Below are 18,967 nucleotides of genomic sequence, written 5' to 3' on the forward strand. Positions count from 1 at the left end.
TAAAGGACTTAACTATTAACTAATTGTACAAATTGTATAATAGTGTTTTTGTATATTTTTATGTAATATATAAAATTTACCAAAAAAGTCCAATTTGATCAGAAGTTATATATAATAAATGTTAAATGCTTCATTTATAAACTCTGTAGCTGTTAATGCCATACTTTTCTGCATTTCTTCTTACATGCATGTTACTTTTTGACTGTTTTCTCTTGTTTTTAATAAATATCTACCTTTTGAAAGTCATTCTTTGTGTGATTTTAAAATGAACAAGATTTGTAGGTTTAATTTGGGATCATTTTAGCCTAGCAATGTAGTAATTTTAAACCATAAAAAAGCAACCCAGCATGCTGGGTTAAACATAATAACCCAACTTGCTGGGTTAAAATAACCCAGCGCTGGGTTCGTCCCTTTTTGAACCAGCGCTGGGTTGCCAAATAACCCAAATTGGGTTGTTTTTAACCCAGCAGTTTTTAGAGTGTATATTACTATTATTCAGTAGAATGTACATAATACTACTACTTACTACTACTGTTTTTTTTTTTTAAGAAATAATCACAAAATGTTTTTATTTTAATAGTAAATCCCCTTCATTTGCCAAAAATGTAAATGTTTAATTTTCATTAATTCAAATATAAATTAATTAAAATTGTTTTATGCCTTCATCTGATATCCAGTAAAATTTAAATACACAACACAGAATTTCTGAGGGGGAAAACACATTTCATAAGGCTACTGTAAGAATAAATACAAATTGTTTGTATGCATTTAAATAATAGACATGCTAAAACACAGAATTTGGTAACAATAAAACATAAGGTGAGAAAAAAATAAACATTTCATACGGCCCTAAACGTGTCATTTTTGTTACACTTTAAATAAATTATATGTTAAATTGTATGATTTTCATGATTTTAATGAATTAGACATGCTTTTAGATTAATAGCATTTAATTTGACCAGTAAAAAAAAAGAGTCCCGAAAAATTCAAACGGAAAAAAACGGAATCCAGAAAAATGAAAAAGTGAATGTAGAAAAAAATAAAACTGAATTTGGGGAAAAATCAAAGGATTTCATAGGGCCCTATATCTGGAAATATTTTGGTTATGAAGCAAATGAGAATATCAACAAATAGAACTTTGGATTTTAATTAGTACATGTATAAGTAAACGTTAGTTTCAATTAACATTTAACTAAGATTAATAAAAGATTAATAAATAAATCAACAAATGCAGTACCTCAAGACATTTTTTGTTCATGTAAAATATACCGCATGTTCTCGACTTGTTACATTTATCTTTAAATTAAAAAAATTACCCCCTTAATATTGTAGCAGTTTTTTTCACCGTGGTATCGAAAATGGTATCGAATATCGATATTTTTCAAGGAATCGTATCAAAGTTAGAAATTCCAGTATCGTGACAACACTAATACAGAGTATATGACGTCATACGATGCGAAAACAGACGTAAGTAATACGGCGTAAGTAATACATTGCTGTTTGTGTGTTGGTGTTTGATCGTTTATTTATTTGTGTATTTTTCTTTGATCGTGTATTTAAAACTAAACTTGTATGATTTACAACTGGGACTGTCTAGCTGTGCTTTTATCGTTTGTGTCTTTTTACTACAGTAAAAATAAAACAGTGTTTGTTTGTTTTTTAACACTACAGTATTATTTATTTATTTGTATTTTTGTAGTAAAACAATGGCTTAGTTTCGTAAGGGTAGCCTACTCCTAAACCTGAACTTTATTACTAAAGGAATGCAGAAAAATGTAGTCCCTGCTCATTTTCTCTATTGCATTATTCCTTCTCATGAAAGTGTTTGTTAGGGAGCAGAACAATTTCAGCAGTTTTGTTAAATCTGCCTAAATTACTCTTATGCTGATACCACAGAAAAGCTGTGACCTGAAGACCTTCTGCTTATAGTTTGACATTGAGCATATCAATAAAATGCCATATTAATTCAGCAGGGCTGCTAAAATCATACCCCCCTATATTAAATGCTTATTATTGCATCTTAACACTTTTTTGCAGGTATTCTACAGGATGAGATGTGTCTCCAGAATGACTTTTATGTGTCTCTGACCCAGTAAACTGGAAACCATGGAGGGAGTATGAATTTGAAAAAGAGAGAGCAAGAGAGAAACACGAGAACTACTTGTTTTTCTCTTTCCTTCAGTGATTCTGCTTGTCGACAGCAGCTGTTCATCAGTATCTGAATGTGTTTTCATGATCCCATTTTCAGCCGTAAGAAAAAATGTGTCTTAAAGTTTGTTGTTTTGTAGAAAATCAAAAATATTAAATATATGATATGAGAATAGTAAGGCCTGTAGATGATGAGTGTGTGTTAAGAAAAAATATAATCATATTTTCAGAATGATATTTTTTTCATACATAGTCCGTGGGATAAAACATGGCTTAATTACTGTACTTACTACTTTTTTCCCATCAAATTGATTCTAACTAGTTGGTTAAATAAATTATAATAATAAAAAATAATAACAATATTTGGACTTTAAATTAAAATATGACCTCAAGTTAGCATCAGGTAGCTAATTAGCTAATCTGTTAGAATCAGCTAACAATATTTTTCAAACTATTATAATTTTGTAATTCATAATTATTGATTATATTATTTTTAAGTTTAAAAGTTCAAATATAATAACATGAAAACTCTGGACATTTTGGTTTAATTGATGTCATTGTCACTAAAACTATTCTGGACACATCTAACTGTTTTACAGAAAGAAAGAAAATCAACAAATAAAGACAGTCTTCAGGGGTCGTTTCCTCCACTGTATGAATACTCTTTATGAATTATATTCCTGGATCTACTTTTGTGTGGGAATCACTCCCAGGTTTCAGTCAGGACACAGGAACCAGACCAATAACTGAATTGATGTTTAATCAACAGATGCAGCGACATACATTCATTTGGCTTGATCAGCACAAGAGTATATGTTTGTGTGTGGTTCTTAAACTAAACGAATAACACATTAATAACAGCATTATAAGTATCCATATACATTCATTCTGATTACTGAACAGTATCTAAACAAAGCAGTAACAGATCAATTAATCCACACAGAAGAATAAACTGACACGCCAACAGAAACATGACTGAATATAATGTGCATCACAGACACAGTTAGTAACAAATATTACTGATTAAACAATCCAAAGTATCCAATTCACAATACAGGAGGAGATATCTAGGCTAGACAGACAAAACAGTTAATTAGTATATTAGCAATAAAAGACAATAGAGCACACAAACACTATTATTAAATAGTAAATGAGGATAGAAAACTTACTATTTGGCATTGATGCACACAATATGACTATAAAAACTCCCCGAGCACTCGCTTCTGTTTCTTGAGTTCCTCTGCTGCTCATAACAGAGGCCTGCTGGGTGTGTTGCACACCAGAGTTGCGCAATTGTTATTCAGTTACATAACTTACATATGCTGCCTTTCTTACATAATAGGCAAGTTAAGTTTATTTATATGGCAATTGCACACATTGGTAGGCTAATTCAGATATATAATCTGACTGTTGTTTTGCACATTAAAAATTTGCCTATTAGCCTATTTGTGCCTAAAAAAAACAACAACAAAAACTATTTTATACAGTGCTTTTAACAACTGTGCAAAAGAGCAAATAAAAATCAAATTTTAATATAATACTTTTAAAAGTATGTATTTCCTTTATTATTCATTATGTACAAATCTGACTTTAATTGGAGAAAATTTTACTGAAAAAAAAAAAATATATATATATATATACAAACCCTGATTCCAAAAAAGTTGGGACACTGTACAAATTGTGAATAAAAACAGAATGCAATGATGTGGAAGTTTCAAATTTCAATATTTTATTCAGAATACAACATAGATGACATATCAAATGTTTAAACTGAGAAAATGTATCATTCATCCCTTAAGGGAAAAATAAGTTTATTTTTAATTTCATGGCATCAACACATCTCAAAAAAGTTGGGACAAGGCCATGTTTACCACTGTGTGGCATCCTCTCTTCTTTTTATAACAGTCTGCAAACGTCTGGGGACTGAGGAGACAAGTTGCTCAAGTTTAGGAATAGGAATGTTGTCCCATTCTTGTCTAATACAGGCTTCTAGTTGCTCAACTGTCTTAGGTCTTCTTTGTCGCATCTTCCTCTTTATGATGCACCAAATGTTTTCTATGGGTGAAAGATCTGGACTGCAGGCTGGCCATTTCAGTACCCGGATCCTCCTTCTACGCAGCCATGATGTTGTAATTGATGCAGTATGTGGTCTGGCATTGCCATGTTGGAAAATGCAAGGTCTTCCCTGAAAGAGACAACGTCTGGATGGGAGCATATGTTGTTCTAGAACTTGGATATACCTTTCAGCATTGATGGTGCCTTTCCAGATGTGTAAGCTGCCCATGCCACACGCACTCATGCAACCCCATACCATCAGAGATGCAGGCTTCTGAACTGAGCGCTGATAACAACTTGGGTTGTCCTTGTCCTCTTTAGTCCGGATGACATGGCGTCCCAATTTTCCAAAAAGAACTTCAAATTTTGATTCGTCTGACCACAGAACAGTTTTCTACTTTGCCACAGTCCATTTTAAATAAGCCTTGGCCCAGAGAAAACGCCTGCGCTTTTGGAACATGTTTAGATATGGCTTCTTTTTTGACCTATAGAGTTTTAGCCGGCAACGGCGAATGGCACGGTGGATTGTGTTCACCGACAATGTTTTCTGGAAGTATTCCTGAGCCCATGTTGTGATTTCCATTACAGTAGCATTCCTGTATGTGATGCAGTGCCGTCTAAGGGCCCGAAGATCACGGGCATCCAGTACGGTTTTCCGGCCTTGACCCTTACACACAGAGATTGTTCCAGATTCTCTGAATCTTTGGATGATATTATGCACTGTAGATGATGATAACTTCAAACTCTTTGCAATTTTTCTCTGAGAAACTCCTTTCTGATATTACTCCACTATTTTTCGCCGCAGCATTGGGGGAATTGGTGATCCTCTTGCCATCTTGACTTCTGAGAGACACTGCTACTCTGAGAGGCTCTTTTTATACCCAATCATGTTGCCAATTGACCTAATAAGTTGCAAATTGGTCCTCCAGCTGTTCCTTATATGTACATTTAACTTTTCCGGCCTCTTATTGCTACCTGTCCCAACTTTTTTGGAATGTGTAGCTCTCATGAAATCCAAAATGAGCCAATATTTGGCATGACATTTCAAAATGTCTCACTTTCAAAATTTGATATCTTATCTATATTCTATTGTGAATAAAATAAAAGTTTATGAGATTTGTAAATTATTGCATTCCTTTTTTATTCGTAATTTGTACAGTGTCCCAACTTTTTTGGAATCGGGTTTGTATATATATATAATACTGACACATTATGGCAATTTTCTTTAACTGTTAATTCATGATTTGTTAATGTTATGATACTTGTATGTTACTGATACAATAAGCAGAGGGTCTATGGGCTGAATGCAGAAGAAGCAGAAGCATCATCGTGACAGTGAGTGCTGCTCAATACTCAAACTGATGCTTGCTCATTTCCTCGCTCCTCTGTCCTCCAGCCCAGGACTCAAACACAGCTGTTCAATGAACAATGTTTAATGAAAGACAAATGCTTCTAACACTGACAGATCTCATCTAAAGCACATTACAATAGTTCCTTTATTACAGAAACTGGCATAGCTGGCTCGTGTTTTATGTGTTTTGTCTAAAAGTAATTTAATCTAAAAATTAGCATTATTAAAAAAAATAATAATAATTGTTCTGTGATAAAACAACAACAACAGCAAACATTGTTAGCAGTCGTATTTAAATATAACCTTTTCTCATTAATAATTAGAAGAGATGTCGGTGGAGGTCTGCTTTCTTCAAATAATGAACCTGGTGTTTCTCATATTTCAGATATTAGAGATGCCTCTTTCTCAGTTTTTACTGATAATCAAGTTAAAATAATCATGTTTGTGAGTAGAAACATCTCTGTGCTGATATTTCATCAGTCATGAAATAACTTCTCATTCATGGCCCTGCTAGAGAACTGCTTTAAAATGTGTTTATTATGTTTAAAAACATTCGATAGCTCACAATCAATTTAAATTATTCAATGCCTTCAGAATATTTAATTACAGGTTTATCATTCAATTATGGCTGACACTATTTATTACAATGCTCTTTGGAATACACATTAATTTCAACAGTAATTCACTCAAACAGAACGTGATAAAGAATAAAACTATATGCATGTTTGCTAATTACTCAAACAAGTCGTCTAAAACAGGAAACACTATCAAGCTTTCACTATAAGCCCAGACAAACATCACACATGATAAAGACACTAATCTAATTTAAAGCATATGAAATCAGAACAGACTACAATATTATCAAACCATATTTAAAGACAAGTTAAATAATGTATATAACAAATATGTTGATCATTATATATATATATATGAGTTACAGCTTACTAGCTCTTGTCTTCAGCAGACACATTTAACATTTTATTTTCCACATTTAAGACTCATGTTGGCTCAGAAAGCAAGAAAGTGTCCAGTTTGAGTCCCGGCTGAGCCAGGAGCTCTTTCTGTGTGGAGTTAGCATGTTCTCCATGTGTTTCTGTGGGTTTCATCTCGGTGCTCTGGTCCCCCCCACAATCAATCAGAGACACTAAATTATCTGTAAGTATGACTGAACCATCCATCCATCCAAGAAACCCGTGTCTTCAGCCCGAGACGCCGGGGATGATCAGCATGTGACTCTACAGAGGACAAGAGGATCGGTGGATGGATGAATATCAGTTTAAGTGTCTTCCTCTGTTACAGCGTACCGGCTTTGGTCTTCAGTGGATGAAACTGTGAAAAACACACAAAACATTTATTTCCAGAACGTATTTGGACACTTTATTATCTGTTTCCACTGCAGTTATTGTTTAAATGAATGATCTGATCATCTGTTGATACGGTATGTCTGTCAAAGAGGGAATGTGAATGATTTGAGAGACGGATCAGACAGATGTTTTACCTCTCGCTCTGTAGTATTTGAACAGCAGCACGACTGTCGACAGCAGATACGGACAAGCTGCCAGAAGAAAACTGAGGATGCTGAAGACAGAAATCTGACCTGATCGTGACACTGAAAAACAAGCACATTATTGAGCAACATTACGGAGCTCCTAAAGGCTTTCAAAATGTTTCTTGGGGAACCCAATGTTTTATGAGCAAACACAAAATCATTGAGATATAATTCTTTCCTCCATCTCATTTTTATTCCGCCACCATGCTCCTGTAGGAGCTCTGTATTAAAGGAATAGTTCCCCAAAATGAATATTCTGCCAAAAATTACTCACCCCTATGTCGTTCTAAACCTGTATGATTTTCTTTCTTCTCTGTGGAACACAAAAGATGTTTTGAAGCCTTTAAATGAATTTATTTTAATGTTTAATCTTTCTCACACCAAAATGTGCACTTGATACTGACCACATATGAGCACAAGTAGATTCATTCCTTGCTAATTTGAAATGAAATGAAATTAATTGAAATTAAATAAACTAAAATAAATAAATCATTCATGGATGTTGGTTATGGGCTGTTGATTATTTCACTATATTTCAGTATATTTTGTATGTAATTGGATAGGTATACTTGCATGTGAATTGTGTGAAATAATAAACAGCTGTCGATAATTATTTGTGTTCCATCAGAAATAAGAGCCAGAGATGGATAATAATCACATGGAGTTTGAACAAATGCACATGAATAAAACCTCCTCAGCTGACAGAGACTGAACTCCACTGACTCTCACCTCTGACTGAGATCCAGCTCTTGGGTGACTGTCCTCTCTCTGTTTTACAGGAGTAGAAACCCTCATGTGACTTTGAGACAGTCGTGATGTTCATCTCTCCTGTCGTCTGATTCTGGACGAGTGATCCGTCTTTATAGAAATCAGCTCTGAGGATCGGGGAGTTTGTAGATCGATGTAAACAGTGTAGAGTCAGAGTATCTCCCTCAATCACAGGATCAACAGAACTCTCCAGAATCACATCACCATCTACACAACACAAGAAACGTCTGCTTACTGCAAATAGTAAGAATATATCAAAATATTCACATCCTAAAAATGTGAACTTCTTATGAACTGAATTTTACTGAATGCTTCCTGTGCTTTAGTCCAACCCAAGCATAAAGGTCCATCTCTAAACCTGACCACCTGGGTAAAAAGATTGTACAAAAATATACAAATGAGATCGTACAGATTCATCTGGCCAAAAACTATCCATTTAAAATGGTAAGAGACTCTCTGATGAATGTGGACAGGTTTAATCCAACTATAATAGATAAAACTCATTCACAATGTTGTACAGCGGTGTCAGTCTGTGATTGGTTGTACAGAAAACAGTTAGAGGAAAATGTGTAGACTTTGTAATTAGGAATTAGATTAGAAAGTGTGTATCTGTTGTGATTAGAAACATGCCTCACCATGTACAGTGATGTTGAGAGGATGACGTTTCTCTCCAGATTCAGACTGACACCAGTAAACTCCAGAGTCAGATGTGCTGAGAGAGAAGATTCGACATGTAGATCCTGTTTGTTTTGAACAATCTTCTGTGTTTCTGTCTGTGTATCTCCTCACTGTCCATCCAGCAGAGTTACTCTGATCCTCACAGCTCAGAGAGAGAGAGTCAGACGAGAAGTGTTGACTTCTGCTGGGACGGACCTCCAGAGACACCTGGGACCATTTACCTGACAAGAAGAAAATCCCACTCAAAACTGACAGCACACACATGTGTAGTAAAATAATCTTTAATGAAGTAATGAAATACAAATAAGCTGAATTTAGCATTAAAGTTTGAAATAAAAGGGGCCTTATGCATATATTATGAGTGTGTATTAGCCCTCTATGGCAGGAATTTTTATTTTGGATGAAAAAAAAAAAAAATAATAATAATAAAAACAAAAAAGGTGAGCACACAAACCCAAACAGGGCTCAGGTGCAAATTGAAGCAAAATACAAAAGTAATGTCCGCACACTGATATAACTGCTCCATCCCCCAACTGTGTGTGTGTGTGTGTGTGTGTGCGCACGCACATTATGTGTACTATTAATGAAGATTGATATATTTTGCTAGAAAACAATATATTTAGCCAGTTTATGAGCTGATATGTTTGAGGGACAAAATTACATTTCCCATCATTCTCTGTGGCATAATAATAATAATAATAATAATAATGTAGGAAAATCTATTCTTAGACCTTTATATACTTTGTATAAACATGCTCTAAATGTATTCGATAGGAAACCTTGCAGGTCTCATCATTGTTTGATTATTGACAAGTACATTTTTTTTTTACTCTTGACAATTTTATTGTGTTTTATAATTGTTGTCAAATGTACAAAATTATTAACAATCTTGCACCTTCACCCTTGAAGGAATTAGTTTTTTTCTTGTACTGAAAATATAAGACAAACTAGAGCTTCGTCTAGAGGTGATTGTGCAGTGCATTTTAGAGCTACTGATTTTGGTCGTTCAGCTTTCTCTGTAAGGGCTGTTAATAACTGGAATAATTTACTAATTACTATAAGACAGCGTTCTACTTTAATTTGAAATCATGGTTAAAAACGAGTCAGGTGTGTGAGCATTGAGTATTTCTGTATTCTGAATGAAACTGAGTTGTAAAATGTTTATAATTGTTTGTAGGATGATGCTTTGTAGTATTTATAGGGGATATTTTGTAGAAATTTGGATTGTAGTTTCTATGTGAGGGATCATTGTTTTTATCTGTTAAATCTTGGAGGGATTTTACTGTAAATGGTATTATACTGATGTTTTTTGTCACATAATTGGTTTTGTATTTTCCTGCCCAGGGACAGCAGATGAAATTTAGCTCTGTAGCTAATTCTGGGGCAGTTTTCTGACTGTCAAATAATGAATTAAATAAATAAAAAATAATGCACATTCTTTGAGTTTTCTGAGCTTGTAAAAACTGCCCAGGAGGACATGAATGCATCATATTCCTGATTATGTATCTGAGCACATCTCCACCCTGTAGCATGATATTGCCTGAACAGAAGTGGTCTAACTGCACAATATTGCTCTGAGGCAACGAACAATAATACAGTTTTAGTATATAAATATGAATACAATAAGTCTTTCAACAATCAAATATACTTCCTTACATAATGCAAATGCATATATATTTTTTTATAAAGTTATTTCAATTTAAACATGTTAAAAAGTGATGTTTATCTTACCAATTTGTGTCCCATGTGGCTTTGCTTCCTGAAAGGATTGCCCCACACACACAATATATATTGATAATATTGATGACTGATAATGAAATATTGCATTAGAATTTATTCTGACTGACTCTGAAATCATTGACTCTAATTAATTGTGTCTATAACACAGCAAATCTGTGCTCAGGTTAGTAACGGACTAAAATGAGCTCCGGCTAACACATTGGCATTAGTTATGTAAACTTAGACTCTAGAGGCTATTGGGTTTTTCCATTTAGAACAACAGTGTGTTGTTGACCAACCTAAACCCGGGTCAGCCTCAACCTCTGGTTATTGTCGGTAACGAGACTCAAAGTGTTATATGAATAAGATTAATGAGATTCAATATGATTAAAGAGCAACATAGAATAATCAAATGTCAGAATAACAATAATTAGAAATGAACAAACAACCAATTGGCATTTCAACCTAAATTTGAAATCATAATAAAATGGAGGCAGATTAGAGTTTAATTAAAGAAGTTTGCGCACTGAAAAGACCGAACACACAGGAAACCTTCATCCACCATTGCATACCTCCGTTGGGCCAATTCATGGACCTTACATATTATATATATGTATATTTTTTATTGAAAAGAATTAAAGGGGTGAGAGGTTCAAAAAGGTAGTTTGTTGCCTGAGAGCAACACTATGCCAAAGAAGATTAGATAAAGCTTCTGATCTGGTTTAGACTGAGAATTGGAGGGAAGTGAGAGCAGGTTTTAGAGGTTTGCATTGGTCTCAGATGTTCTAGACCCCCTGTGCCAGAAACTGCGATGAAATACAAATACAGATGAACACAAGAATAAATGCTGTGACTCAGACTCACCAGTGATCCACAGTATCTGTGTGTTACTGTACTCTGTGTAATAGGCCGGTCGTCCTCTCTCTGCTCTGCACGTATAAACTCCTGTGTGCTGTAGAGCAGCAGGACTGAGAGTGTAAGAGCCTCCAGCTCCTCTGCTGCTGTCTGACAGACGATCATCATCTCTGAACCAGCTGAACGTCCAGCCTGTAGAGGAGCCTGTAACCTCACAGATCAGAGTCACTGAGTCTCCTTCAGTCAGCCACGGCTGTGGAGACACTCGCACTGCTGCCTGAGCTTCAGCTGAACAAAACATGACCAGTTATAGAGAGAGAAGCTGTTCACACTGATGATAATCAACAAACACACAAACTCACCTGATACAGTCAGAGTAACAGCATCACTGCGCTGAGAGCTTTGTGTTCCCGTCTGTCCTGTACAGCTGTAATTACCGCTGTGAACGTGATCAACACTGCTGATGTTCAACTCTTGTGCTGAGATATGGCTGACAGAGTTTTTATATCGGTAGTTTGTTCCCTCTATTTCCCATCTGTACGTCCACTCAGTGTCTCCTCCCCACGTTATATCACATCTGAGAGCGACTGTTTCTCCTCTGAACACTCGTTCATCAGGCCGGACCGTCACCACAGGTTTAGGACTCACTGCACAAACACAGATTATTGCATTTATGTTTGATTCAAAGTTTCAGAAGTTCTGTAGATATTGTCTCTGATCTGTGTGTTTCGTCACATACTCTGTTCTCTCTCACCTGTAACATTTACCCACAGTGCATCACTGTATTGTGTGTAGTAGACTGGTTTTCCTCTTCCAGCTCTACACCAGTACTGGCCTCCATCAGACACTGAATCAATCTTCACGCTGTAGGAGTTTGTTTCTGTCTTTGTCTCAGAGTTCAGTGTGTGTTTGTTCCAGTAAAAGTCCCATCCAGTGGCCGGATCCATGCGACAGGTCAAAGTCACTGTGTTTCCTGTCAGTGCAGCTCCTGCAGGATATGATGCGAGTTCAGGCTTCACATCTGCAGGAGAACAAGGACAGATTTACCAGTGTTAGACAAAACGTTGAGTATTTGTATGTATCAGAAAAGATAATTCTAACACTGACGCATCCATAACATTCTTCAATTAGTTTAATTTGACTAAAACAGAGGAATGTTTGTCCAGAAAAATAAGAAAAATATTAATTTTGAATACACAGGACACATCATTATGAGAGAAAATCTTTTTTCGTTCTGCTGCAGGTTGTGCATAATATGCATGAAATACTCAGGGGTGCAACTGTACATTTGCAGAGGGGTATGCAAGATCAGTATTGGCACCCCCCAGTATTCTATTAGCCCCCTAAAACTAACTCCTACAGAATATATATATATATATATATCAGTGGGGATTTCTTTAAGACTAATGTCAAATGTTCTATAATGACTAATGTTCTTTAATAATGTTTAAAAAAATGGTTAATTATGTACTATTGTGTTAACATTTTATTGACTAAAAATGCGTTAGAACACGTTCATCTCAGAGACGAGTTCGATCAGATTCAGTCACATATAGCAGGTGACTCGATTTGCTTCTCAGTGTATTTCCCTGTCGAAGCATAGCGTCCATTGACTTCAATGGGGCTGCCTTGAACAGTTTGTTTCAGTGCTTCGAATCTAGACGGTCATTGGATAAATGCTGCGATTATGTCCCGCCCCCGGACGCTCAGCGTCTCTGGGGGTCAGTGGAGGAGTGGGCGGGGCTGGACGCCGGGCTACTGCGTGATGATTGGAGGATCTGTCCAAAGACTGCATCTGCTTTTGATTGACAGCGATTGTGTAAGAAGTCGCTGAAGCTATTCGAGCTCAGTCTCATAGCGGATTTTGCAAGCGTAGTCGAAAGACAAATCTATTTCTTGGTATTTCCTTGGCGAAATTGCCAGTTTTCATCATAACAGGAGAAAGCTGTGATTACTTGGTGTTAACCCACCGGTGCAGAATGTCGCGTTTTTTCTTTGACGCGAAACAAACTAAAAATACTCCACGAGTTTTGATCGTGCAGATGAGAGTAAGGTATCATTTGAAACTGCAAAGGGTCTACTTTTATTTGTGTATAGTCATAATAACAACAAAACAATGTGCTTTTAAAAAATAGAGAAAGTAAACAGGGTGCGTTCTCTGCGGGCTCTCTTCTCTCTTCACAGACACGTAAATAAAACCTGAATCTCCGCGAATACTCGCCTCAAATACATGAGAAATATATGTATAGAAAGCTTGAAATATCTAATTTTAAATGAAAACGTCCAAAACAAAATATTTGACGTCCAAAACAAGTATTCTATGTTAAAGTAATCCGTATGAAACCAACGCGAGGTCCAGTTTCCTGTCTCAACTCATGATGCGGTCACGCGCCGCTCGCGCCTCATTCAAACATCCACCTGAGGCGCGCGCGTGAATGTAAACACATCGCCTCCGAGGAAACAAACAAGTTCATCCGGGCTACTTTCTGTTTCTGGAAGAAGATCTGCTGAGAGAAATAACCCAGAATTTCAAAATGTGTGTGTGTTTGTTTGTTTTTTCCCCTTCAGAGCACATAAACTATATACACTATGAAAATGCCAGGTTCAAAAGCTTGGAGTCAGTATATATAGCAATTAAAACTTGTATTAAGCACAGAAGTGATGATAAAGACATGTATCAAACGATGCAGTTCTTCTGAACTTTCTATGCATAAAAAAAAAAAATATTCATAGCTCTTTTCAACAACAACAATATATTTTTTTAGCAGCAAATCAGAATATTAGAATGATTTCTGAAGGATCATGTGACTGGAGTAATGATATATATATTTTTTTTTTGGAGTTTATGAAGAATATATTTAGCTATCACACAAAATAACTTGAGATTAACTCGTGAGTGCAGTTAAACATTTTAGGAACAATCAAAGCTGTCTTTCAAAGCTGACTTTTTAGCATATATATATTTTGTCCTCATATTCCGTCTTGTAACTCTTCCCTCTCAGTCACATACTAGACTAAATGGCTCATTATGAAGCTCATTATGAGGGCCTTTGTCTTCTCAGGTGTGAATGTGAAGGTTGACTTCTCACATAGACCCTTTTTACTCAAAAAGTGTCTTAGAAAATTTCAATCAATATATTGTTTTCTGTGAGCAAATAAACAAGATGATTTTCACGTTATTTTGAAGCAAAAATTCAAGGCTACAAGATCCATTTCTCAAAAGTCTCGTGAACAAATGTTCTGTATGTGTTCAACAAAATCAAGTACATAAATGCTGCTGTATTATTGTAGCCCAGTTTGTGCTGTTCACAGTGTTATTAGACAACTGGAAAAAGCACAAATGTCAGGGCATGTCAAAACTTCTCCAGGCCCCCAAAACACCCTCAGACCCCAGGGGGTTAAAGACATGGAGCTGGACAGTGTTCTTTACAAACTGTTCTCATTAGTGGCAACAATTGGAGCTACATCTGCAGGTGTAGAAAGGAGCTTCTCCTGTTTAAAGCGGCTCAAGTCCTGCACGCGTAACACAATGGGCCGAGGCCGTTTAAGTGGTCGAGTCACTGGAAAAGACGCCTAGTTGGTACGACAGGGTCACAGAGCATTTTCATGAAAAGGAACGTAGGGCAGAATTTACGTTAATTTAATGGACAATTTTTATGATGTAGGCCGAAAATGAGCTTCCCCTCTTTGAAAGACCAGCAGCCGCCACTGATATATATATATAATTAATTTGCCTCAATTTATTAATATTTTTGCACATTTTTATATAAAATGAAAACACTAAGTAAAATGTACTTTAAAGAATGTCTGCATTTTTTCATTTTTACTAAGAGAGAGTTCATGGAAAATGCTAAGTTGAAGATTTCTGCCAAGATCTCACCTGACAGAAAAACAAATAGGCCTACTATTAAAATGAATGTCATGATTTCCACTATGACCACTAGATGACAGCAGAATATCATTTATTGTCTCATTTACCATTTCTACTTTGTAATATAGTTCTTTTCACGTTTTCAAATGGATTTAGATTTAGACATAAAAAAAATATCACAATGATAGAATTTATAATTTTAATATTCAGCATTGTTTTGTATTGAAGTATGAAGTAGCAAGAGTTTTCAACTCCTCGGATCTACTTGAATCACGATGGACTACTTTGAATTCAAAACAGGTTTATTGCTCAGTAAGTTTGGTTCTGGGTCTCAACAGCCCAAAAGCTTGTTCTCCATCATTGCACAGGTCTACTCATGGATGAGACATGCAGATAGTTCAAAGTTTAGTCAACCTTCACTGAATTTTTATATAATCAATGAACTCTGAAAACACAAACAGTCAATGTTTAACACTATTATTTGTCCAAATTAATGAATTGCAACAGTTTTGTCAAACCTAAACCGACCTCTGTACAAAGGGGGAAAAAAATAAAAATAAAAATAAAGTTATCTTTTGAATCCCCATCTGCAATAATGTGAAAAGGGTGGAAGTCAACAGCTCATAAATGCTAGAATCTAGTTTATTTTACGCATTTAAATATAATTAAATTTTCGTACTTTACAAAGTACAAAGTCCAGCTGCCCTGTGCTCACATTTAGCCTAACCTGCATTAAATCACAAAATAAAATAAAAAATACATAGACTATCATCTTGCGCTCTATTGTGATCTCGAATTGCAGAATATTTCAGTGCATTTGAGAGACGTTTAAATGTAATGCATGTATATATGCATGCACTGTTTTGCAGCTTTAATTGTAATTTTGGTAATTTCATGACTTAACTGACGATGTAGTTTCTTGTGTGGGTTATTTATGATGAAGTGATATTTGCGTAACGTTACAGTTGAAGAGTGTGCGCCGTGAGCACGGCAAAATGGGACAGGACAGGTTTAACAAGTTTATAACAAATACTTTTTTGTACTAATTAAAAATATTTAAAAAGAAACGTTTCATTTGATTATTTTTAACAACTATTAAACAAGATTTTCACAATGATTTCGGCACTATGGCGCCCCCCTATATTTTGTGAATAATCACCCAAGAGTGACCCCTACTGGACACGTACATAATTCAAAGTAAAGACCAAAATGGCTCTTTCAGTAATCGTATGTTTATGGTCTTCATGTTTTATCAAACATCTCTATCTGCATTTTATTTGGTGATAGCATGCATTTGTCCATATTATTACATTTACTGCACGAGGCCTTAAACCTTTCTATCGGGTCATGCTGCAGTTTTCTGTAAAATATATTAATAACAATCATTATCAATAATTATTATTTTGTTTAACATTTTTATTTAATAACAATAATCAGAATTATTAGTAGTCATATTGATATAGGCCTACAAAAACAATATTTTTGGCCAAATTGTGCAGCCCTACAAACAGACACAACAAACTTGGTATTCTTTAGAAATGTATGACAAATAAAGAAAAGGTGCATCTTGGTTCAGTTCAGATTTTGTAATTCACTGGATATTGCCTCAGAATAGTCTCTCATAACATCATTTAGTCTCCTTATACATTGATGCTATCTTTAATGAACTTGAAATGAAAGAATGATAGAGAGCATGGATTCTAATACAAACTCTTCTGATTGGCCGCTGTTTTCAAGAAATCATGTGACAGTTTGAACTGTTTATTGTTGCATGATGTGATCTGTTTCACATAATATTAAGAAATAGACAGAATACATCATTGTGCTGAATTCATTCTGAACAAAACCACAGTCTCTCAGTTAAATATGTATATCACAGTAGAGTGAATGTAACAGAAAATGGTATTCAACTCACCTTTCACAGAGAGATAAACAGAGATTGATTGTGATGATTGTGGTCTTTCATCTCTCTGTCCTTTACACCAGTACTGACCCTCATCAGATGTAATAGCTTTTACAATACTAAGAGTGTCTCCATTTACAGTGTAACGATCAGACGACTGTAACATTACTCTGTCTTTATACCACTCATATCTCCAGTTACTGTGAGACTCAATCACACACTTCAGATTGACTCTCTCTCCAGTGAATACAGGTCTGTCTGGAGTCACAGTCAGAGTAGATCTGGGTAAATCTGTGAAGAAACACAAAAACATTAAATGACTCAAACAGCTTTTTCAGTGGAATTAATTACTTGTATTAATAAAAATAAATAATAAATGTATTTTTTATTCTTTCTTTCAACTTGTGTGCTTTTCAAGTCAAGTCGAACTGAACTGTTATGCTAATACATACACATACATAATTCATATACACAGGTCAGTTATTATTAAGATTGAAAACTGCATATTATAACTGAAGTGACTTAAACCTCAGGACTGACGTCCACATTAACCAGGGTCGTGCACAGACATCCTGAGGCAGTGACCCAAACCAAAAGAGGGGCACTAAGGGGGTGGGTGCTGGTTAATACATGGCTGTGGCTGCCTCACTCTCCATATCTTCTGCTTCTGTCTCTGTCTCTTCCCTCTCTGTCTCATAATCTCTCTGTATTGCCTTTCTTTCTCAATCTGAACATGTTCTGTCTCTGGATCAGTTCCAAGACCTTCACTTTTACTTTGTTGAGTTGACTCTGGGGCAGTTTCATCTTAATATAGAGAGTGAATAACAAACCTTTTACAGTCATATTGTACAGTTGTTAGGCTATAGTGCTAACTGTACCTTTTCCTGTTATAATATGCAATCTTAATAAAAAACTGACCTGAGTATAAATCTGACGTATTTATTTTTCTAAAACAAGTTTTAAAATCACATAATGTGACTATGAGTGGTTTGATCTTTTTAGGCAGATCTATAGAAAGGGCTGTCATTATGATTATCTCTGTCAGCTTCAGACTCTAGACCCCGCACACGGGGGGTTAACTGCTCTCCTGAAGGAAGCATTGAGTCTAGCGCCGCGAAACGGCCTCTGTCACGCCTCCGAACACCCCGTTTAGCTCATCGTGTCGACGGCAATGTGTTTGTGTACATACTGTTGTGAACTGGGCCCGTTCAAATAGCGCACACACAGACGATCACTACTATAGTGAGGAAAGTAAAACAAACATTTTCAAAGGAGTAATTTTCTCTTAACAGGTGTGTCGAGTCCCCACACGGCGACTCACCACCCAAATTAATTCCAACACCCTTGCCACATGGGCCGAGGCCTGGCGGGCCATCCCCGGAGTGTCTCATTGGGTTCTGGGTATTATAGAATGAGGTTATTCACTTCAATTCACTCAAAGACCTTTCCTTGCCGCTGTTGCCTCTGGCTTGCTTAGTTGGGGAAACTTCATTTCCAGCGATATCGTCGACTTGATTTGGCACAGAGACTATTTAAACTGAACTGAGCTGGACGATGACATCACTGAATTCAATAAGGAAATTCCTTTAACTGAAAATTGAGTGTTTAATCTTAAAATTTTACATTATTGACACGCTATTTTCCTATTTTGATATTGGAAAGTTGCTTTGACACAATCGGCATTGCTAAAAGCACTATATAAATAAAGGTGACTTGACTTGACCGTTTAAATTTAGTTTTCAGTGTAGGGGTGAGAGCCAGAAGGGCATAAGTGGCATTTTGGGTGAAATGGGGAGATATATATATATGTATATGCAAGTATTTAAAGAAAATGCAATTGAAACGTCTTAAGTGTAATTGTCTGTGCATTTAAGAAAAAAAAAGACATTCCAATCACTATTTTGCTGCCCTTTTGCTGAACCTTTGGCTCAGAATGCATTCAGAAATTCTCACTGCATTTTGCTACAATTATCACGCGGTATTATGATGAAAAGGCAATACCAAGTGTCCTATCCATAAGTCTAAATGCATTTAGAAAAACAGCATTGAAATTATATTTTGCAACAGTTT

General features: G+C 35.7%; 1 protein-coding gene across 1 annotated transcript in view; it reads right to left on the minus strand.

Annotated features, from left to right (window-relative positions):
• Positions 1-6,066: 6,066 nt before the first annotated feature.
• LOC306888676 (Fc receptor-like protein 5) overlaps positions 6,067-18,967 on the minus strand; it is a 70,911-nt gene continuing 58,010 nt past the window's right edge. Inside the window, exons 10-17 of the mRNA XM_079447099.1 lie at positions 11,878-12,144; positions 11,486-11,770; positions 11,133-11,411; positions 8,507-8,770; positions 7,833-8,078; positions 7,378-7,416; positions 7,053-7,163; positions 6,067-6,883 (exon numbers count right to left, since the gene is read on the minus strand). Coding sequence (XP_079303225.1) covers positions 6,831-6,883; positions 7,053-7,163; positions 7,378-7,416; positions 7,833-8,078; positions 8,507-8,770; positions 11,133-11,411; positions 11,486-11,770; positions 11,878-12,144 — 1,544 coding nt within the window. The 3' untranslated portion in view covers positions 6,067-6,830. The remainder of the gene's footprint in view (positions 6,884-7,052; positions 7,164-7,377; positions 7,417-7,832; positions 8,079-8,506; positions 8,771-11,132; positions 11,412-11,485; positions 11,771-11,877; positions 12,145-18,967) is intronic.

Source organism: Barbus barbus (genome assembly GCF_936440315.1).
Source record: "Barbus barbus genome assembly, chromosome: 2".
NCBI lineage: Eukaryota > Metazoa > Chordata > Actinopteri > Cypriniformes > Cyprinidae > Barbus > Barbus barbus.